General features: G+C 50.5%; 3 protein-coding genes across 3 annotated transcripts; all 3 read right to left on the bottom strand.

The window, feature by feature from the left end:
- Positions 1 to 6,514: 6,514 nt before the first annotated feature.
- Positions 6,515 to 10,171, bottom strand: EURHEDRAFT_410425 (magnesium transporter CorA family protein). Its single transcript, XM_040781349.1, has 4 exons — positions 9,300 to 10,171; positions 7,185 to 9,179; positions 6,925 to 7,127; positions 6,515 to 6,875 (listed from the first exon to the last, which is right to left on the bottom strand). Exons 1-4 carry the CDS (start codon positions 9,716 to 9,718, stop codon positions 6,805 to 6,807), a joined length of 2,688 nt encoding a protein of 895 aa, XP_040641049.1. The 5' UTR covers positions 9,719 to 10,171; the 3' UTR covers positions 6,515 to 6,804.
- Positions 10,172 to 10,654: 483 nt separating this feature from the next.
- EURHEDRAFT_451266 (uncharacterized protein) lies at positions 10,655 to 12,121 on the bottom strand (the record flags this gene model as incomplete). Its single annotated transcript, XM_040783936.1, has 1 exon — positions 10,655 to 12,121. The coding sequence occupies one exon, from the start codon at positions 12,119 to 12,121 to the stop codon at positions 10,655 to 10,657; it is 1,467 nt and encodes a 488-aa protein (XP_040641048.1).
- A 2,105-nt stretch (positions 12,122 to 14,226) lies between these two features.
- On the bottom strand, positions 14,227 to 21,161 carry EURHEDRAFT_331484 (uncharacterized protein). Its single transcript, XM_040778367.1, has 2 exons — positions 14,529 to 21,161; positions 14,227 to 14,441 (listed from the first exon to the last, which is right to left on the bottom strand). Exons 1-2 carry the CDS (start codon positions 21,001 to 21,003, stop codon positions 14,389 to 14,391), a joined length of 6,528 nt encoding a protein of 2,175 aa, XP_040641047.1. The 5' UTR covers positions 21,004 to 21,161; the 3' UTR covers positions 14,227 to 14,388.
- Between the last annotated feature and the right edge of the window lie 1,081 nt (positions 21,162 to 22,242).

The following is a 22,242-nucleotide window of genomic DNA, read 5'->3' as shown; positions in this document are numbered from 1 at the left end:
TTTGCGGTTGGGATTGCTTTTTTCCTCTGCTAGGGGGATGGACAATGCCAACGTGAGTGGGTGGAGCGGGAGATGAGATCTGAGACATATTGGTGGAAAACACGCAGTTAGTGAATGTATCTCAATAATAAATCATGCCGGTTACGGACGCAAGATATAAACTTCACTGGTGAGTTAAAGTGTCGAAGAGAAGACAATCGATAAAATTGACTGTTCACAGCTATTTATCATTTATAAGGTATTGGGCGGCTTTCACTACCGCTTTCAGCCGGCTTCTTCCACGGATCGATGGACATACTGCCCTAAGCGCGCTATAGTCTAAATTGACGCGACAAAGACATCAGAAGCCATACAGGCCGGATTCAGAGTCGTCAGATCTCACACTCTGCTGTTTTAGAGAGCCATTGGTTTCTCTATCTCTAGGGACAGGGTGGGGGGTCTTGTAGTTGATACGGGATCCCCAGACTTGTGGTACTCAAGACCTAGTCGCGAATGACACATACGCCGAAAAAGAATTATGGCTGGTGAAGGTGTATGTTGAAATGTGCTGCTGGAAGAGGTGCTCATGTACCTCACACTGGAGGTCAAGGCAGACAGGCCCAGTATACAAATAGGACCATCTCTGCTAATGGCCACATGAGATGAGCAGAGTGCCTTCAGACACTATACACCCTCTGACTTTTTTTTTTTTTTGAACCACTTGGTTCAGGGTATCATAGGGATTATGTCCTGGTTTAAGGGCAAAAGCTGAAATAATAGTGTTCGTTATCGTGGATAGTATAGCAACATTTTGCGACTGAAACGAAGTTTTGTTCAACAACCATCTGAATTCTTGGAAGTACATTCATTGAACAGCAGTTGCTGGCCATTTAATGATGAACATGAAAACGCACCTCTTATGACGGAATATAAAGTACCATACGAGTTGACCTGGGAAGTGTCTTTCCAGATGATCATCAGCACCATTGAAAGACCTTAATAGCTGGTCTCTGGACCAGCATTACGCCAAAATCTTCCCAGATTACATGCAGGCCTTTGTCCTTTCATCGCTTCTCTGAAGCAGACTGAAAAGATTGATTCCAATCTGTTGTATGAAGTACATGCTAACGGAAAATGTGTATCGAAATCTGTCATCAAAGCCCAGCTTTAACGTAGTCCCTCGTTGTCCAGCAGGAGGACATAAGACCCTCGCTTCGCAGACATACCTGCGCGGAATGAAATCCCTAATACTTCGTAGTCCCAGAACCATGAACAAACGCAGAACAGTCATTCCTCCTTTACAGCATTCAAACACCACACAGAGCTGAGATGACCTTAGCAGACCCCAATTCGCATTCCCAACATAAACAACCCATCCACCCCTCCCCCAACAAACCACCGTCTAAATCTCATCCATCCTCTGTCGATAACCTTTCCCCCTTGTCGTTGCACCTGCAAGCGGTACAAACATCTTCTCCATTGTCCCCTTCACATGCAACGCCTTCATGCTATAGGGACCCGGCAAAGAAGTTCGCATAGTCCCCGGCGGCATAGCGGAGGACGGAAAAAATCCGAATTCAGCACGGTTGTAGCCCCCGTCCTTCTAGGGGAAGTTGCAGGTGCTATTGAAGAAATCGTCGGAAAAGTTGATTTCGATAGTGGAGATGAAGAAACCGGTGAGGATTAGGGGGCCACCGTTGCGGGCGTAGTCGATGACGCGTGTGAGGACGGCATGATTTTTGTTGAATTTGCGGACGATTAGGTTAGTGTCTGTTATTGTTCTTGTGCGGGGATAGTTGTGTTCAAGGTAGTTGAAAGCGAAGAGACGGGGTGAATGCGTAGGGCCAGATTTGGGATGAGGTCATGTGGGAGGAGAGGCTGAGGATTTGGGGGTGGTTGACGGACGACATTGTGTGGGTGTCTGTAATTCAAGAAGCTGGCGAGGTATGTATGTATCGTTGGAGGAACTTAAGTATTACAGGGTGGAGTCATGAACTTCATGTAGATAGGTCTCTTCAGACCTACCAGGGGTACATCCTACCTAATCCAGTAGGCTAGATCGCATTAACACTCCCAAGCTGTATCTTTTTGCTCGTTTGATCGAAACTCCGAGATTTCACCTGTGATTGCTAAGGAATAGGGCAACATCTTTTTGATGGTCGTCATCTTAGACATGGATATCGAAGACATCAATACTCTCCTACAAAAAAAAATAATGCTATCCTAATGCATACATAAATATCCAGCCTTCGATACTTTTGTACCACATATTCAATACCATAATAAAGAAAGCAACAATATTGAACAAAAAGAATAAAAGTTCTCAATGACCGACCAGACTGTATGGGATATCATAGTAAGACATAGTACTCCGTAAGACAAGGAGGCTTCTAAACTCCATTGTAGCGAAAGATCACAACGCCAGGCTTCATGAATATACAGAAGAAAAGGTAGAAGTAGTTAAAAATGGTAGACAAAGGTTACTAGCATAGCCTCTTCGCCTAATTGCCAGAACCAAGGAAAGAAAAAAAAAAAAAAAAAAAAAGAGGAATGAATCAAATGTTAGACGAGTCAGTACAATAAGGGTATACAGGGAAGAGAAAGAAAAAGGCATCAAAGTTGTCGCTATCGTATCAATCAAGCCATAAAGGGTCGTTCCATTATATTAATCGTGTCTCTTCGCACCAAAAGCGCATATCGAGGTCTCCGGGGTGAAGTAATCCTGACCGTGTCGTTGCTCGGGGGATGCTCAGGCTCATGCTCGGGGTCACCATCACCATTGTGGTCACCACCATTATTGTCGCCTTTATCTGGGGTCACCTTGACACTAGAGCTGACCGACGCGGAGAGAAATCTTGAACTCAAAGGTAGTTGATATTTGATAACACCGCGGACGATCAAGTCAAACGGGTGCTGTAGAACCCGCTCCCACCGTTCGGTACCACCTTCTTCTGTCTTGTTTCCGGGACGCGGAAGGCGGATTTGTCCTTTAGAAGATGACGCCACGTAGTTCCATGGTGAGGGCTCAAAAGCAAGAGAGGAATCGAAGCGGAATACACGACCGAGAAGCATCGTCTGCGGATCTCCAACAGGATCATTAGGAATGGGATCAGTACCGTGGTCGATCCCATCATTAATGTGCACCAGCTGGTTTGATGAGTCGTCCGAATTCCTAGGTTCAACACGAGGAAAGTCATCAAGCTCAGAGCCATGTTCACGCCAGAGTTTATCGGTCCCGACAAATCGACTCTTGGCGAAGATATTAACGTCCATATCGTCGACAACCACTGGAAACAGGTTGGGATTGGTAGCCTGCACGTTGAGATCCAACATAAGTTCCTGTTCGGAAGCCAGCACATTTTGAATGGCAGCGACATGAACTTCCCGTAGTGGTTTGGTGATGGCAACGATGAACGAAGTAGCGCCTCCAATAACCAGAAAGAGCAATAGGAAAACCGCGGTACAGAGTCCATATCGTGACATGTAACCACGTCGTCGGTGCATGTATTCCATCTGACGCACGCTAGCACTGTTAGGCCGTCGACCGCCGTGACGACTTCGTGGCACGCGCGGTGAGCCAACCAGCGGCGTGCGCTCATCATCTGCCCCCTCTGCATCATAGTCGTAGCCATACATGTCACCAGCTTTTTTGGAATGGCCCATGGTGCGATAATTTGGCACTCCACGAGATCCGGGTTGTCTTGCCTGCCGATACCCGCTCCCAACAAAGTGTCGGGGCGACTTAATATATGAGTGTGACTGGGGGAACGGCGAGTCACTATCAAAGATGGATGGGTACAAATTGTTGCGTCCATACCGTCCGATGTGATGGTGGCGCGTGTGTGAAGCAGGGCCATCATGCCTTGCATTGCTGGATCCTTCATCGCCAGCGTCTCCATCCAAACTGTTACTATAGGTATTATTCGTGAACTTCATACTGCGTTTACCAGTAACGCTGTGATTGGCAGATGGCAATGTTGGACGTGCCCGATTGCCAAACTGATCGGCTTGGCTGGCCATAGAGGTGGCGCTCGGTGTTCGAGAGTGGTATCGTGACTGTCGGACAGGATAAGGATCGGGCGGGTTAGACTCGTAGACAAATGTTTCGTCAGAATCAGACACGTCCGCTTCATCAACCGCACTTGCCACCTTGGCCTCGAAGATATCGGCCTTTGAGGATGCCGCACCACTGGGTAGCGGAGCTGGCTTGCGTGCCTTCTTTTTTTCTTTCTTCGGACGAATAGTTTCGGTACTGGGTTGCACGCGAAGCGTGCCGGGATCGACACGACCGGTATGACCCCGATCCCCAGTGGCTGCACTCAGTGAAACCTGGGGTATGGAGCTGACTGTTTCCGTTTCAACAATCATATTCCGTACAGATCCATCAGTAGGTTTCCCGCGTGCGCCATTTCCGCTCAAAGATGTGGTTGATCTCTTCGGAATGATAGTGCCTGTTCTCTTCGCACCAGTCGAAGATTTGCGGCGTTTTTCATCCATTGGTTCCGAACTTTTGTTGCCACCACTTTCACTACCACTTTCTGCACCTTGTTTATTGGCCTTTGGAGTCGCATCCTCGTCAATCTTTTGCAAACGCGGTTCTTCCGTTAAATGCTGGTTGAGGATAGTACCGTTTGACGGGGATGAGTGGTCACTGGTCATTTCTTGCACGGTTTCTAGGGCGGGGCTCGACCCATTGAGACCCCTGTTCACGGTTCGAGGCATGGTGCGGTCCCCTTTGGCGGCAGGATCATCGGGGGGTGATATTGAGGACCGTTTGCTCGAAGTATTAGGCTGGGTCGACTCCTGGTCTGGCCTGTGCGACGTGGCCCATGCTGGCATGTTGGGCTTATCAGGACTGGAAGCATTGGTGGATGACTCGGTACCCGAAGGAAGACTAAGGACGGGGGGGTTACCGGCCTGTGATGAAGTTTGTTGTACCGTAGAGGACGTAGGATTCTGACCGGGGGTGGATCTGGGCGGGCTTCGGTCCTGGCTATTCTTCCGCAGTGAGGAAGGCGGTAACTGCGATATGGAGTTCGACGTGCCAGCACGGAGCGATGTACGAACGGGGGAAGATTCGCGAGACGAAAAAGTCGAGGTATCCGTCGAGGGCGGAGCGGAAACACCGGGAGTCGTGGTAGCGGAAGAGATTTTAGGTATCTGGGATAGGAGAGGGGACTTGGCCTGTGATTTAATGGCGGTCGACTCTGGAATTTCCATCATGTCTCCTGCAGCAGCCTCATCCTCTTCCTTGGGCAGTCTGGATCGACCAGACACAGTACCGTTGCGGTAAGGCGACCTCTCGGGCTCCACCATGGTCACTGTCAAGCCAATATTTGCTGACACAACGGAGACAAGTCAGAAGACCCGAGAGGAAACCAGTGACAAGTGTTTACCACACAAAAAAAAAAAAAAAAAAAAAAAAAAAAAAAAAAAAAAAAAAAAAAAAAATAAGACCCGCAGGTCCCCAATGGAAAAGAGCCGGAAAAAAGGGCAAGAATAGTGCGAGTGAAAGGAATAGAGAGCAAGCCTGAGTTGGAAAGCTGATCTCTCGTCACACACAACACGTTACGCAGACTATAAGGCCAGAGGACGAATAGACGCAGAACACATGCTGATGAACACAAAATTTAAACCCAACGGAGGCAAGGAAGCAGAGAATCGTGCCTGGTGACGGAGGACAATAGGTTGGACGAGTTGTGTTGCTTTTTCACTTCACAGGATCCGTTCATAAACCCAAATCAATCATAACCCAGACAAGAACGTGGCTGCATCCATAGCTCAACGTACAGTACAGTGGCCGTATGTATGTCACCGCAAAGTATTCTCTATACTGCCCACGGACCGGCGGGAACGTCTAGAACCAAGGCGCGTCCCACTTAAGTAGCCGGGCGATGGATCCGCTTTGACAATAGCAATATTCTGTCTTGGTTGATTCCCAACTCTTCTCTGCACGATGGATGTAAAGAAGATCAATCGCGTATAGTTCTCCGGAGTAATCGCGGCCGTCGGTCGATAAGCAGTTGTCCGAAGCAAGGATGGAGACAGGATCGGGGTCGAATCGCAGGGCTATCCGGAGGACGCGGTGGAAGACTAGGAAGCGCAGGAAGCAACGGGACTGGACAGTAGACTAGTTAAGAGGCCAATGATAGTAGTCCACGTCAGGGCAGGGACGCAGAAATGGTCACGGATCGGGGCGAACGGGGAGGGAAGGAGAACGGCGGTTGGTCGGTTGGATGGAGAGACTATACTGAGTAGAGAAGTATTGGATGGAGTGTATAGAGAGTATAGAGAGTATAGAGAGTATAGAAAAGGAAGAAATGTCGAGAAAGAGAATAATAGAGGAAAAGGAAGGAAGAAGGAATAATGGGGACGAAAACGACCAGGCTAGGCCGTGACGAGATGTGACGCTGGGAGGCAAAATTACACAGCCAATTGTGTGGTGCTGTATGTTACATTCCGTCATGGAATTACGATCGGCTCATGATGACCTCATCCGGGGTTCCAGACTTATCCCAGGAACGCAGTAAAGAATACAGTAATGAAAATTCATTATAGCAAGTATCGTATATATATACCAACAGACAATGAGCCCTGACTAGTTGTACAAACAAAAGAATCTCCACCTAATAACCACCAAACACAAACAAAACATAAACACAAACTAGTATAAAAGCAACACCAACATCCAACGTGTAAATCATCAAGCAAACCATATCCTATACAAATTCATTATTATCTCCAGCTCATAACATTCGAATAGACCAAGGGTATCGTTCGTCATCATGGCCTTCGTTAACCGGGTGGGTATAGTTATCGTGCCATCTATACAATATTGTACACGCGTTTTGCAATGTAGAACGCGGCAATGGCGAAGAGAAGCAGTGCGGCCGTGACTGCAACTAGTTAGCTTGATTTCAATGTAAATGTAAAAGAAAGACATACTCGAATAGAACCAATCCAGGTTTTCCACATCCTGTCCGGGAACCTTGACGTTCATGCCCCACAAACTACCGATGATGTTCAACGGTAGAACGATAGTTCCCAGCACGGTTAGCTTGCCAAGCACATCCGCAGTGCGTTCTTGTCGTTCGTTCATCAAAATATTGATCTGAGCAAGGTAATTCGAGTGTGCTCGGGACAGGAGGCTGTTCAAATGGAGTCAGTAGACAGTCATCCAAGATGTTAGAAGTATAGGGACGTACGTCTCGTAATACGTCAGACTACTGGTCATAGTCATGATGTGGTCCTGAATATCACCCAAATAGAGGCCAATTTCTGACTTAGGCGCAACTTCCCAGTGCTCATTGCACCGCTTCGCAAACCCCTTAACAACATCTGCCTTGTTGCTAAGCAGGCGGTACATCCCCATAACCTTCTTGCGGCATTCACCCACACGTCGCAGCATCTCTCCCGGAGCTGGAGGGTTCGAAACCGTGTTGCTGGCCAAACTATCTTTGTTGGTGCTTGCGTCTCGTTCAGTTTCAGAATGCATGCGCATAATCACTTCGTCAATCTCATCGACCTCATCTTCAATAGCTTGAATCAACGGCCCAAACACATCAGTTATATCATCGATCAAGGCGTAGGAGATCCAGTCGGAGCTGAGAATGAGGTAGTCCACCAATTGGCGGATGCGGCGCCGAACATTGGCTGGATGAGGCGTTTGCGAAAAGTGGAAGGAAAGCACACCTTCGCGAAAAACGACCACGTACATATTAACCGGCTCCAAATAGGTCTCACTGTTCGGATCCTGCTCAAATGTGCGGTAATTGATGAAGTAGTAGTTCCGGAACAACTCGACCTTCTCACGAGCCTCCTGCATCATGATATCCTCTGCTGTCAAAGCGTGAATTCCAAACGCCTTCGCAATCACTCTCATCTCAGCATCCGTAGGACAAAGTATATCAAGCCAGAAGGTCGGTCGGGGGCCATATTTCTTCGGTTTGGAGGGAGTTTGGGACCGTACAGTTGGTGGCTCAACTGACTGATTACGTGCCTCTGAAACAACCTCACCGAGAGTAGAAGTGCGTTGCTTTGAGCTATCACGGTTTGGATCTGATACAACGCTATTGCCGTGATTTTCGACTTCACCGCCATTGTGGTTCGCAAAGGGATTCGAAAAAGTCGGGTTGGTTCCATTGAAAGAGGCATTGTTGTTGTTATAGTAATGATGGGCTTGTCCGCCATCAGAATCCGTATCTTCATCGTCCGACGAGTCCTCCAGGATTGGAGGTTCCGGAATAAACAGCTCACGTAAACTTCCTCCCGGCTGGATGAGTTCGGATATACTCTGAGCATGGAGTGTGCTCTGATATTCCTCATTAAAATAAGTAAATCGATATGGGGCATCATCCTCCTCACGTCGCCATGCTTGATATTGGGGTCGCAAGCGCCCTTCAATAAGCATCGGTTCACTAATTTTCTTCGAACGGAAGTCTCCATGGCGGTCCTCCTTTTCCTCACGCATCCATTCCTCAAGAATAGACAGATCTGGCCATTCTCGATGCCTTCTCCGCCGACGCTCACCATTTCGGGCCGTCCGATGTTCATCCTCGGCCTCCGAGTGTACATCCGTCGGGAAGCAAACGTCCTCCTCGACTGGCAAAGTCACTGTCCGGCGCCGCCGGAGCGCATCCTGCGATGGGCGACGACGAGGGGATGGTGAGGATGACGGGGCCGAATTGTTGGGAGGTCCATGCGAACCATCCATATCAATCACCATGTCGCGCGGCCCCGCCTCTACCCGATTGTCAATTGACTTCGCCAGCAAGAAGTCAAAATCAGCACCGGTTACAACCGCATCATCATATCCCATTTCTGGACCCGTCTTCGGTGAGGTGGGCATCGAAGGAGGGTTGTTGATGTCATAATCGCGATCGTTAATTGTAGGACTCCGGGGAGCGCGACAAGAGGCCCGGGATGAAGTAGTTTGCACTGACGGCTGCCGTTTCCGGGCCGAGAGCTGGCTTGAATATGTGTCCGTCCCATATCGAGGCACATTGGAAGTCTGGCCGGAGGAAGGCCGCATCAATGGCGTCCGATCGTCTATATCCGAAGCATCACTGTCATTATCAACGCGAGAACTCCTAGAGAGGTTTGCACGAGCTGTATCAGGACGAAGAGCCGCTGTAACGGAACCGGGTTTGAAGGATTGAGCAAGACGGCTTTCCCTGCGTGGACGCATCATGGGTTGATGTCTATCAAAATACCCAGTGGTTAGCATTGAATGAACTCAAAAACAAAAATAAAGGAAACAAAACCAAGAAAAGTTAAAGCATGATAAAAATAAAAATAAATATAAGAAATAAAAACCATACCGATGATCCAACAAAGCCTCACTCTCCAAACTAGTATCACTCAAATCTCTCCCCAGTCCATAAAACGGCAGACGCGCTCTAGACTTTGACTGATCGTTCGCTGCTGATTGGGCTTTCGCCACCGAATCTGCAGCAGGAGCGGTCGCGGACTCAAACTGCTGGGATTGGGATTCCGATTCCTCAGCAGTTAGAAACGACTGACGGCGGTGACGACGCTTGCGATTATTGCGGTTTTTCTTGCGCTTTGCTGGCTTGGGCATGGGCATGCTGCTAGCAGCCCCGGATTTGCTGTTGGAGCGGGTCTCTTGCGCTGACTCCGAGGGACGTGTTACTGGTGGGTGACCTGGATTGCGGCGTGCAGGCGAAGAAGCTACAACGTCGGTGGACCGCTTGTTCTTGTTTTCAGGGGTAGGCGTCATTGTTGATTGGATTGTTTCGATTTATCGCTTAACTATTGTTGGTTCAGGGCTCGTGTTGTCCCTTATTCTCCTATCGATCGAGGCCAAGCAGATCAAGCTCGTGCAGCTTGTCCAATAATCCTGCAGAGATAAGACGGGTAAAGCAAGGAATATGACAACAGTCACCAAGGATCACGCAGTCGTCGCAACAGGCTGAAGGAGTAGGCAAAAGTACTCTCTCAACATGACCAACAATACAAATTCCCGTGGTTAGTGATGCAACATTAGGGAAGAAGAGTTGAGTTGCAATCGCCGTTGGAGAATGACGATAGTGGCAAGACACCATGCATGAGGCGAGGAATGCAAGAATCCAACTCCATTAAATAGGGAGGGAAAAGATAGACACTCGGGACAACTAGGACAATGTAGAATGAATATCAGAAGACGTTGGATGCTGTCTTGGATACTCTGAGACGGTGGCTTGGGAAACGGAAGAGACGAACAGTTGGAGAAGTGTAACCAGTCAGGTGATATCATCTACACTACGTTTACTACAACCACACAACTACAGAATACAGTAACTACAGCAGGGACTAGAGCAGAACAATAACACTAGAAGCTGGTATTTCTGAATTAATGTAGGGTCATCAATCATCACACATCAAAAATATCTACTACATATGGATTAAAGTCAATGGCCCCTTTCCACTGAGAAGAGAGAAGACACATTGCCCAGAATAACAAAGGAAAAACGTAAAAACAAAAAGGAAATATCATAACCATCGTCATCATCGTAAAGCCAAAAGAACACCTTTAATATTCCAGATTCGAGGATCGCTTTCCTAGATCATCCGATCTATCCCATCCATGATTATGCAAGAGCGAGAAAAATTGAAAACAGCAAGAAAATTAGTAGAGCCTCACATGAAGACAGTGCTTCGTTCTGAGCGTGGCGCCTCACGTGTTGTCCATTCTCAACGAAGGAACACTACTCTGCACCGATGATTTTCGGTCCAGAGACTTGCTCGATTGTTCAACAACCTCCTTCGGTCGATTAACAAGCACCTGTGCAGGATAGATAACCACTGGACCCTTGTCCTCTTTCTTGTCATTGTGTGTGTCATCCTCCTCTTCGCTGTCATCGTGTTCCTTCACCACGAGCGGGAATAAGAATAAGCGCACAGAACCTTCACCTGCCCCGGAGTCGAGAGCACTGCGTTCGTTCATCAATGCTTCATTGAAGTGGACGCGTCGCGTTACAACTCCATTGGCGCCAAACTCGGCCAGGAGAGGACGAACAATGTAGTATTCAGCCAGTTGAGTGCGCATCTCTATGGACAGATTGACTGCGATTTGCAGCACGCCGTGCAGGTCCTCGCGAAGCTTTTTTGTTCTGTCTTCCGGCGGTGGACAGACACTTTCAAGGGTATCATAGATTTCGCGCGTGACGGCTTCCATCTCAATTTCACGCTGTTCGGCAAATGAAGGGCTCTTGGACAGCAGAGATAAGGTAGTAGCCCGCCAGCGACGGACGGCAGTAAGCTTCCCAGCCTCGGTGAGTTGTTCCTCAAGACCGCTCAGCTTCTGTTGCTTTTCGCTGTCCATGCCGAACATGTACGGCGCAAAGATGAATTTCCACATCATTGTCATCACTACGGAAATGAACACATCCCGACGACCGACCCGGTCGGCCAGGTAATACTCCACGTCGGATCCATCGAGGATGGCGTTGTCGAATCGGCCAGTCAGTTTGTCAATGTCGAACCGGGCGACCAGTTTCTTGTCTTTTTGCATATCGTGGAATGTCCGGCAGTTGCGATGGTCGGAATGTTTGGAGAAACGTTTCACCCAATGCTGCACACGAGCATACAAATTATGGCAGGCTGCTCTGAAGAATTGATCATTACGGTGGATCAAAACTTCTGATGTTGCGAGCTTTTGTTGTAATTGCTGTACCTTCTCCTGTTCCTCCTGGAGTTCTTCACTTAGACGGCGTAATTCTGCGTTCTTTTGCGCCAAGTGCACGTCCAATTCTCGTCGTATAAGGTCTCGTGTATCAGCAGTCGCTTGTCGGTATCGCGTTCTGAGTTCCTCAATTTTGCGGGCCGATGATTCCTGGAGTTCCTGATGTTCTCGTTCGTGGGCAGCGGTGAGGTTGGCGTTCGTCTCCGTCAATCCTTCATTTTCTTCATTCAACCGATTGACTTCCTTCTGAAACCAGTCCACGGATTTCCTCAATTCTTCGACTTCCTCTGATCTATCCCGCAAATCGGTATTTTGTGAGTTAAGAGCCTGATCACTCTTGCGACGGGCGAGAGTGGTCTTTTTGAGTTTGTCTTCGGCAGCCTCACGCTCGGCGGAAAGCAGTCGATTCTCCGAAATCAATTGATCTAAGCGAGATTCGAGTTGTTGGAGATGTTGCATACTCCGGCGATGTCGGACGCTAGGTGGACGGCTGGGCGACCGTGGGGAACTGGGAGTTTCGCCCCAAGCCTCCTACACGGTTGATATAAATTAGCGATTTTTCAAAAATAGAACAGAAAATAAGAAAAGAAAATAAATCACATACATATACGTCCGTCATGCCGCGTATCGGTCGCTTGCCCTTGTCGGTGACGGGATCGTAAGAGGACGACGAGGCGATACGTTCGATGTTAATGTCGGTGGGCGGTGGCTGGGACCCATTTTCCTCCTGCAATGCCCGACTGGCCGCCCGCAAATCACCGCCCATGTCGCGAGTCGTTTTGCTCTTGCGACGCAGCGATCGCGGAACATCCGGACTATGAGGAATTTGTTGCATAATTGGGACACCATGGAAGTTGCTCATACTGCTGGGTCGCAGGATCGGCTTGCGCTCTGGTGTTTGTGGCCTTCGCGCGGCCGGTAGGCTGTTCTGTCGAACAGGAGGTTTGACAACCGGCTCTTCACCATACCTCTCAGTTGCCTGCTGCGCCCATGCATTGCCTGTGTATTTCCGGATCGGAGATGTTGACCTTGGGGTTCGTGGTCGCAGCGACTCTACAGGCTTTATCTCCAGTAGGGGCTTCCCGTTTCGATCCATGGTTCGTACTCTGTCGGTTCTCTCCACTCGATCGCGTGGTTCTGGTAATGGAGGTGACGGTGACAGTGACCGCGATGACAGTGCCTCTGCTGGACTTTGTCGCAAGTCGCGCGATGGGCTGACCCCCCGGCTAGTATCTTCCTGTGTTGATGACGAATTGACAACAGTGGATGACTGCTCGTCCGAAGATGGGGAAGCATGTGCAGACCTCTCGCTATCGGGACTCTGTTCTGCACTTTCAGTGCTATCCCCTAAACTCGGATCAATCTCAATCGCCGAAGATCCGCTCATCATCTCGTCTGGCAGAATAGAAACTTTGTAGAACTCGTCAACCTCGACATCAATAGCGACATCCGTAATCGTCGTTTCAGGATTAGTTGTCGTAGACAGCTGGAACGACGGTTCGTCCTCAAATGGCTCAGCAGAGGACAGTCGCTCTCTCTGGTAGTCCTGTGAAGTGATAGGTGCCTCCGAGACCCAGGCCGCGTGTTCGTTTTCGAATCCGCGACTCACTTCGGGTTCCGTGGTCTCATCCTCGACCCTATCTTTTACCGACTGGTTCTTGGAAGGTAGTCGAAATGCTCCCCGTTTCCTGTCAGAGATGATGCTGGCCACTCTATCCAACAGACGAGGTGTCGTGCTGGACTCGGGGGCAAAATTGGAGGTCTTTTCTGTCTTAGGTTCGTTGATAGTCTCGACATCATTATCATTACTCCCCGGACCCTGCATTTTTACTTGTTCCTTATTCTGTGCCCCCTTTTTCTTTTCTTGCGTAGATGGCTGTTCATTCTCCAATAGCTGAGCAGTAGGTCGCCCTTCGACTGATTCTTTAAACTCCCTTCGGAGTGGTTGCTCAACAGTCTCTTGGCCAGCCTTTTCGCCTGTCGCACCTGGATGCTCGACCTTGGTCCTTGGCTCTTCCATCTGTTTCTTCGCGAAAACCTTTTGTTCCTCACCCTGGGGTAGTTCTGTACCCTGAATTTGCTCACTCACCAGAGGTGGCTGTTCAATAAGTGCGGTTGTGGATTCTGAGAGAATCCCTTCCGGTGAAGCAAAGCCCTCGTGGTTTTCTTTGGCCCGCTTTCTCGCTCGTTTCTTTTCCTTCCTCGACCTCTTGCGGCTTGGAGTGGCAGGGCCAGATTCTTCTCTTGACTCAGCCGTCGGAGAGTCGTATGGCAAGACAGTTTCCTGAGGGCTCGATGACTCCTCCTGGTTGCTGGATGATTGCTCGTGGTTCTGACTTGGCGCAACATCCAGAGCTGGCTTCTCCAAAATTTCACCAGCATCAGCAGTTGCAACCGGTTCATTCGCAGGGATGGGCCCAATAATATCCAGAGAGCGTTCAATTTTCTCTGTCTGAATAGAGGGAAGCTCCGCGATTTCTTGATTTACAGGCGTGAATTCTTTCGTCTTCTCTTCCATGACGGGTGCCGCCTCAGGAACAAGTTCACGCTCCTGGCCTGATGGAGTGGGCGCCAATTCTTGAGTGCATTGCTCGACTTGACTGTCGTGACCTGCCTGAGATTCCATGTCCTTGTTCACCTCTGTAGGTCTAGCGGAAGCTTGAGGTTCCTCTAGTGATTGCTGGGCAAGAGGCTCTTCGTTCAGAGCAGGTGCTACCTGGTTGTCATCAACCTGTTCCGAGGAAGGGAAAGCGAAAGGGGCTTCTCGTCCTTGTTCTATCTGCGAGGAAATCAAAGAATCAGTCCACAGGTCTTTTTCTCAGATTGTTAGCGGTGGCATTTTCCACATCGTGGGGTTGGTAATTACCGGAATCCTCAACAGGTGCAGTAGGCTTGGACTCGGTCACAGGCAACGTTCCCGTGGGATTTTCTTTGGTTGAAGCTTGTTTTGCTCGCTCTCGCTCGGCTTCGGCTTCGGCGAGCTGCTCTAGGATTCTGGACCGGCGTCTTCTGTGGTGTCTGACTTTATTCTTTGCATCTCCTGGCAAGGAGCTGGTGTCCTCAGCACCTGCAGGGTGTAGTGTGGATCCTTCAGGTTCCTTCACTTGAGCTGCTTCAGATGTAGGACTGAGTAATCCTGCTTCTTTTGACTCAAATGGCCGAGCTTTAAGATCAGACTTTGCCTCCTCCTTTTCTTTGATATGCTGAACTTCTTGTGCAATAGACTCGTCATCCTTTTGCGCCGGGGCCTGCTGTTGCAGCACTTGAGCGGGCGCTTCGTGCACGGCAGTGGGCTGCGCGGACTCTACAGGAAGCTCATCAGGTGATTGGCCCATTGACCTGCGCTTCTTTCGCTCCCTCTTAGCTTGTTTCTTGGACATAGTAGGGTGGAGCCCCTTTTGGGTCTCAGTCACTGGACTTTCGACAGGCTTCTCTTCAGTTGCTTGCGAGGCGGCAGGTGCTTCGGAAGATACGTCAATAGAAGGGGTGTCTGTCACGTCTTCAGCAGGAGTAGGCTGCTTAACTTCTGACGAGGCCGAGCGACGGTGCTTTTTCTTGTTCTTTTTCGAGTTCGTGCGACTTGGCGGTTCAGTGACTGGTGCCTCTTCATTGTTCTTTTCGAGACTTGGAAGCTCCTGGAAATTCTCAGTAACAGTCGCGGCGCTCTCAGTTTGGTCTTGAACATGCACCGCGTCGTCTTGGGGCACATCCTTTGCAGAGCTCGGTTCAATCACAGTTGGATTCTGGGCAGAAGCGGTGACATCGGTATTCACCGCCGGATCTTCCTTCGGTGCTTCCTCAACGTAACCCGAGCTTGTCGAAACCGGCTCCATGCTGGCAGTGATATCGCGCTCTTCCTGAGTAAGCTTCGGCTCTGTTACGGTTGGCTCACCAGTTGTACCAGAGGTTTCCACTGTAGGTGCACTTTCGTCTTGGGCCTTTTCTTGGATGGGTTCGGCTTCCGCAATAGGCCCCTGCACACTAGTAGCTTCCGGATAAATTGGTGCATCGCTTTTGGGTGGGTTTTGTTCAACGCTTGTCTCGGGAGTTTGTGTATGCTCGATATCTGCGGGCGGGACGTCATCTCTAGGCTGTTCTGGAATGACTTCGGTCGGCTCATGGGCAATGTCATTATCTTCCTCGACCGAAGGTGCCTTAACAGGAAAAATTTCGTCTATCGAAGCAGTTTCATCTTGCGGAGTCGCCGGGACAGATTCATCTAGCGATGCAGCGTGATGCTCCTTTCTTCTCTCCTTTTTCTCTTTTCCCTCTTGGGCCGCCGTCACTACATCGGCAAGGCTCTCACTGTCTGCGATAGAACGAGGCATCTCTCTTTCAATCAATTGTTTCTGGTTTGGTTCCTCGGTTGGTGTGACAGAGGATGGTAATATGTCAGATGTGGCAGTGGGGACGTCCACTTCTGCGATTTCTGCGTGGCGGGATGGTGGTAGTTCGATAGACGCAGCATTATCGAGGGTGGCCGAGGGAAACCCATGTTTGCTTCTTTCCCCGCTATCCTCCATCTCTTGTTTGTCTTCCGGTGTGGTTCCCGGTTCCGATAGTGCAGACGCAGGTGTCTGTTCAGCTTTAAGCGATAACGGTCCATGTGCGGCAATATTGGACTCCAATTTCTCCACAGGCGCAATTAATTCGCTCTCGCTTGCTGCGGGTACCACCAGTTCAACGTCTCGAGCACCCGCAGGTTCGGGGCTCTGATGGCGTGCATCAGTAGCTGGGACTTCACCGCTTGTTTCAAACGTCCCCGCCCCCGCCGCAGCATCAACCGATTGGAAGTGTTCGGCTTCTGTCTCTGTCAGGGGCTCTAAGGAAGAAAAGAACTTGCGATCCTTTTCGTACTCCTCCTTTGATTTTGCTTGAGGGAACTTTTCAGCCGCATTTGCAAGCGTTTCGATATCCGCGGCCGCCTCCGGGTTTACTTCCAATGCAGATTTCACGAGACCCTCGGGTTCATTTGCGATGAGTTGCTCGGCCTTCTCGGGCAATTTACCTGGTACTTGCTCGCTGTCAGCAACTGCAGGCTCGATTTGTCGCTGCAGCTCGTCGCAGGCAGTCCCAGACCGGGAAATTGCGTCCTGGGCTTCAATCGGAGCTTGTGTGTTGTTTCCTGTCTTCTCGAGGAGCTGGTCCTCCGGCTTCGTACGAGCATCCTGCCTTTCTTCCTCGACAGGAGTAGATCTCGAAAACTCTTCGGCGGGGCTAACATGAACATCTTGAGCAGGCACTTCCGGTTCGAAAGATGCTTCAGTCCTCCATTCGCGTGGAGTGGGTGGTTCCGATGTATCAATTGGACGGTCGAGTGACGAAGCAATGCTTCCCTCTCCCTCCTCATGCTTTTCAACGGCGTCCCAGAAATCAGTACCGGAGTCCTGGGTTGACTCGGCGTACCCGTCTCGAGAAGTCGCGGTCTCCGTCGTAACACTCTGGGCCTCATCGCTTGGCTGGGCCTCCTGGCTCGCTTCACCAGTATTCTGCACGTTTTCGGTGATGACACCTGGGCCACGTTCAGTTTCTGGCGCGGTGGCCGCCGGTTCTACCTCGGGTACAGGGTATTGTTTGTCAAGCGGTTCCCGTGATACAAACTTGTCTTCAGCAGTAGGTGCTGCCGATTCCATCTCCTCACTTTCTTGAGTAGGGGTCTGCTCATCATGCGCTATATCCACGCTTTGCGACCTTTCGGATTCCAGGTCTGGTTCTTCCATTATAGGGGACAAAGTGCGGTAAGGCTCTTGCCCATCCTCCGACTGCTGGCTTGCGTCCAGAAAATCGAGCTCAGTCGTAGCAGTAGACTCCTCCGCTGGTGGTATCTCGGAGTTCAGGTCACCCTTTGGCTCCACAGGTAGATCTCTCGCAACTCCCCCCTCAGGGACAGCCGGCTCATCCTCCTTGGCATCGGACTGAGCCTCTAGGGTGGGATGACTCTCTCTTGCATTTACTGCCGCAGCAACAGTTGCATCAGCGACGCCACCGAAGTCAGGAGTTGATGATGTCTGCTCCTCTTCCTTGGGTGCCGTAACTGGAACCGTAGGAACGATTGCATCCTTTATCGGTGGCGTAAGCTCGATGTCAGGTACGATCGCTTTGTCCTCCCCAACGTGAGCATGCCGAGTTTCTGGGATAGTCTTCTTCGGTTGCTCTTCTTCATCACGAGTGCCCGCAATGCCCATGTCCTCAGAGTTCTCCGACTTCTCTTCCCGAATTGATGCTGTCATTTCCGCCGACTCTGGCGCAGAAATTTCCTTTTCTGGCAGACCAGAAGGCCCCGACTTGGGAGGAGAGATATCCTCATCCGGGTCAGAGATGTCAATGTCATCGTCTTGGATCTTTGGCGGCTCATAGGACCTGGGCGCTAGACTTCCACCGAACGAACGAGATCCCGTCCCTCCAAAAGGCCGAGGCGTGATGAAGTACTTGTGAGGATCCCAAAGAAGTTCAGCGGGAGAGTGGATGTCGAATTCGTGCTTATGTCTTTCTCTCTCCCTCATTATCTCGGACGCGGTCCATTCTTCGTCGATGGTGTCGAACTCATGGAAGTCCGTATCCTTTTCTCTTGCTTTTGCGTACTTCTCCTCCAGCTCGTCTTCGGAATCTTGGGAAGGAATGGCAATGGAGAGACTAGGCTTTCGCTGGGGCTCAGGCCGGACTTCTTGGTGAGGGTTTACTGCCTCGTCTTCCTCATGACTCTCGTAGGGCGGAGGGATATCTTTCTCGACTGTCTCTCTGGTAGGTTGTTCCTGCTGAGCGTCTGAGAAATCCGTCGCTTTCTCCTTTCCCTTTTCCTTCAATTCTTCCTTGCCAGCCGCTTCTTGAAAAGGTGTGGCGGAGAGACCACGCGGTCGATCAAGCTGGGCGTCTTGTCTCCGGGCTGGTTGCTGAGAAGGAGCTGTACTGGAGAAATCCGGCTCAGCCTGCTCCTCAGGCAGAGCATTTTGAATCGGTTCTACCATTTTCCAGCCGCTTGTATCTTTCTCTCCTATTTCAGGCGAAGTGGGATCCTTGTAGGCTGTTTCTTCGATGGGCGGTTCTTGCTGAGCATCTGGGAGGGCTTTCTCTATCTCCTTGTCCTTTTCTTTTTCCTTCTCCAAGTCATCATCACTGGGTTCCTGGGAAATCGTGATCGATGAGTCAGGCCGGGGCTCGACCTTAACTTGAGCATCTTGGTTCAGAGCGGGTTGAGAAGGGATTGTAGTTGACGGGTTAGGCTGCACTTCGTCCTCAGCCTCTTCTAGAATGGGCTCCAGATAATGAGGCGTCATTGAAAGACCACGTTCAGACTGCTTCTCTGGTTGAGCCTCTTGATTCAAAGCAGGCTCCTGGGAAGGGAATTTTATTGTGAGCTCAGACTTGGGTCTGTTTTCTGGCTGAGGATCCTGGTTCGGAACAGTTTCCTGAGACGAGATCTGACCAAATTGTTGATGATCCTCTGGCTGGGTCTCTTGATGCATGGCAGGTTCTTGGAAGGGGAATGTAATTGAGAGCTCAGATTTGGGTTTTTCTTCAGGCTGAGAATCTGGGTCTCGGACGGGCTCCTGAGAAGGAATCGAGGTTGGGACATCAGGTTGGTCTACCATGTCCCAGCTGTCCTCACCAGGAACAGCACGCAAGTACTCTACCGACGCGTTGAGAGATGAGCCGTTACTTGGGAGGGTTGGAAGTTGTCCGTCAATTGGCTCCGGGGCCTTTGCCTTTTCATTCTCCTTTTCCCCATCATCATCAACGGGTTCCCTGAAAGAGAGACCAAACTCAGGCTGCTCCTCATGAACCGCTTGTGTCAGATCTATCGGATTCCAGTCTTCCTCACCTGGGACGAGGTTCTCAACCGACGCGTTCAACGATGAGCCTTTGTTTAAGGGGAGTGGTGAAAGTGGCACATTGACTGGCTCTTGGGTCAATGCTTTTTCACTTATGTCCTTTGCTCCGCTTTCTTCCTCCGTCTTGTCACCGTCAGTGGGTTCACAAGAAGGGTTTATGATCGGAGAACTTGGCTTGGATCGATCCTCGGACTGGAGTGCAGGTGTCGAGATCGAAGGCTCAGGCTTCAGCTGCTCCTCAAACGGGGTATCTCCGGTTAAGTCGGCTGGGTCCCGGGTTTGCTCATCAGGGACAGCGCTCAGATCTTCTACCGATGTATTGAGTGAACCATTGCTCGGCGGGAGAGTTGGAAACTGCTCATCAATTGGTGCCTGGGCTTCAACCTTTTGAATGTCCCTTTCATCTTTATCCTTCTCCTTCAGCTCCTCCTCACCACTGGGTTCTGGAGACGGACCAGGCTTGACCTCCTCTTTAGGGTGGACATCCTGGGTTAAGTTAAATGCCTTCCAGTTTTTCTCATTTGGATCAGTTTCCAGGTTCCTTGCCGGAGAGTTTAATGAACTATGGCTCGACGGGAGTGATGGAAGTGGTTCATCAATTGGTTCTTGAGTCTCCGGCTTCTCGATCTCCTTCGCATAATCTTCCTCGCCACGACGTTCCTCAGAACGAGTCGTGAGATCAGGCTTGGCTTCCTCCTTAGGGTGCATATCGTGGGTCAGGTCAAGCACCTTCCAGCTTTGCACATCGGGAACAACACTCAAGTCCTCTACCGATGCGTTAAGGGAGCCATGGCTGGACGGGAGGGGCGGGAGTGGCTCGTCGATTGGTTCTCCGGCTTCCAACTCCCTGCAGATATTCCCCTCTCCCTCTTTTTCCAGCTCATCGGAGTCTTGAGCAGAGGTCGATAGATCAGCCTTGGATTGCTCCGCTTGGCTAGCAGCGATTTCTTGAGGAATCACGGTAGACGGCTCAGACTTAGGTTGCTCCTCTTGGCTCGAAGCGGGCTCCTGAGAAGGAATGACGGTGGAAGACTCAGGCTTCGACTCCTCTTCAACATTCCCATCTTGAATCGGCTCAACCACTTCCCAGTCTTTTTCATCCGGCCCTGGATTCTTTACTGGCGATGAAGTCCTTGACGAACTCTTACTCGACGGCAATGATGGAAGTTGCCCCTCGATAGGGTGCTGGTGCTGCCCATTCTGCTCGACAAGGAATAACGGCATGATCTCGCGCGAGTTCACAAATTCCATTGATCTTCGCCGAGCACGTCTCTCAGGTGGGGAGCTGAGTGATGGAGCAGGCGGCTCGGGAGAACCAACAGATGGCGAGCGGTGGCCTGTAGGCGATATCGAGGGCGGATGACGGAATTGTAGTGGAATAGCTGTGGGTGAATCTTGAAGCATGGAGAGTCGCCGTGATCGGTCACCATCAGTGGCACGAAGCGACTGTCGCTGTCGGTTCGATTCGGGCGAGGTAGGCCTGCTTCGAGATTTCGGGCCCACATCAACCATGGCCTTCGTCGAACCAGGAGGGGATATTGAACGGCTCCTGAGTCGGGAGTCAGGCACGCTTAGGGGGAACGGAAGTCTCAAGTCTTCCGTGTTATCTTTGCCATCATCTACCTTTACTGGCGTCTCGACGGAACGCGCAGGTTCATGCTCTTCGGCATTCTTGCGGTCCTATACACGAAAGAAGCGAACTTGCTTTAGCATATTGACTCTAATCAAAAGCATACGAACAACGTAAACGTAAATTGACAAGCATGATACATATAACCGTAAATCGTAAATCACACGTAAATCAAGGTAAATCACAAAGAAAAAAGGGTTATACCTTCTCATACTCCTCTCTAGTTTGACCATTAGGATTCGCAATTCCTTCAACTTCCTGGCGTCGTCTTTCTTCTCTCTGGCGTTTTTCCTCTCTCTGCTGACGGGAAAATCTGTACCTTTGCACGTTAATATCTTCCTCGCCCCTGGCTCCCCGGCCACTCTCCGGCGCATTGTCTTTATTCGAATCAGGTTCATCTCTACGCCGGCGTTCCTCGCCGTTTGGCGCAAGCACGAATTCATCCAAAGGCGTTTCCTCAGAGTCCCCGGGTCGAGAATTTTTCTCAACGGCATCATCCTTGACTGCCGGAGCTGGCCCATCATCACTTCGCGGCTCGTTCCAAATCAACGGCCGCGGTGCCGAAGCAGTGTCTTTGGGGCCTCCGGCTTTGCGAACTCCCTCCGGAGCGACATTCCGTTCATCCTTTCCCCAGTATTCTTCGCTAGGTGACTCACGGGGTGTGACAACAACAACAGATGACGGTTCTTTGGGTCCCTGTCGCGTGGTCTTCTCGGATTTCTGAGGGCGCTGCTGTTGCTGCTGAAATGTGGGTTGGCTACGGTCACTGAAGTGGGGGGTGTCACCGCCAGGAGCCCGTGTCGGTTGTGGATAGTCCTCGTTGGGCTCCTTGGGCTTGGGGCGTGCGGGGAGCGAGTAGTTCGATTTGTCATTGTCCTTCAAGGGGCCGTCGTTCGTTCTGTTCGACTGGCTTTGTTTCCGGCGCTCCTGTCTGACTGGCTCCGGAGCTGAGACCGCAGGTTCAGCGTCCTTAGGGCCGTTGTCCGACGAAATAACATTGTCGTCCCTTGAGTGTAATTTGTCTTGGCTTCGGCGCCCCCGTCGTAGCGGCAACCTGGAAACTGCAGAAACGGGTTCCCTTTCCCTTGGAGGTACGGGTTTGCGATAATCCTCCAAAACAA

Source organism: Aspergillus ruber, assembly GCF_000600275.1.
Source record: "Aspergillus ruber CBS 135680 unplaced genomic scaffold scaffold00006, whole genome shotgun sequence".
Classification (NCBI taxonomy): Eukaryota; Fungi; Ascomycota; class Eurotiomycetes; order Eurotiales; family Aspergillaceae; genus Aspergillus; species Aspergillus ruber.
This window is presented reverse-complemented; position numbering and strand designations above follow the sequence as displayed.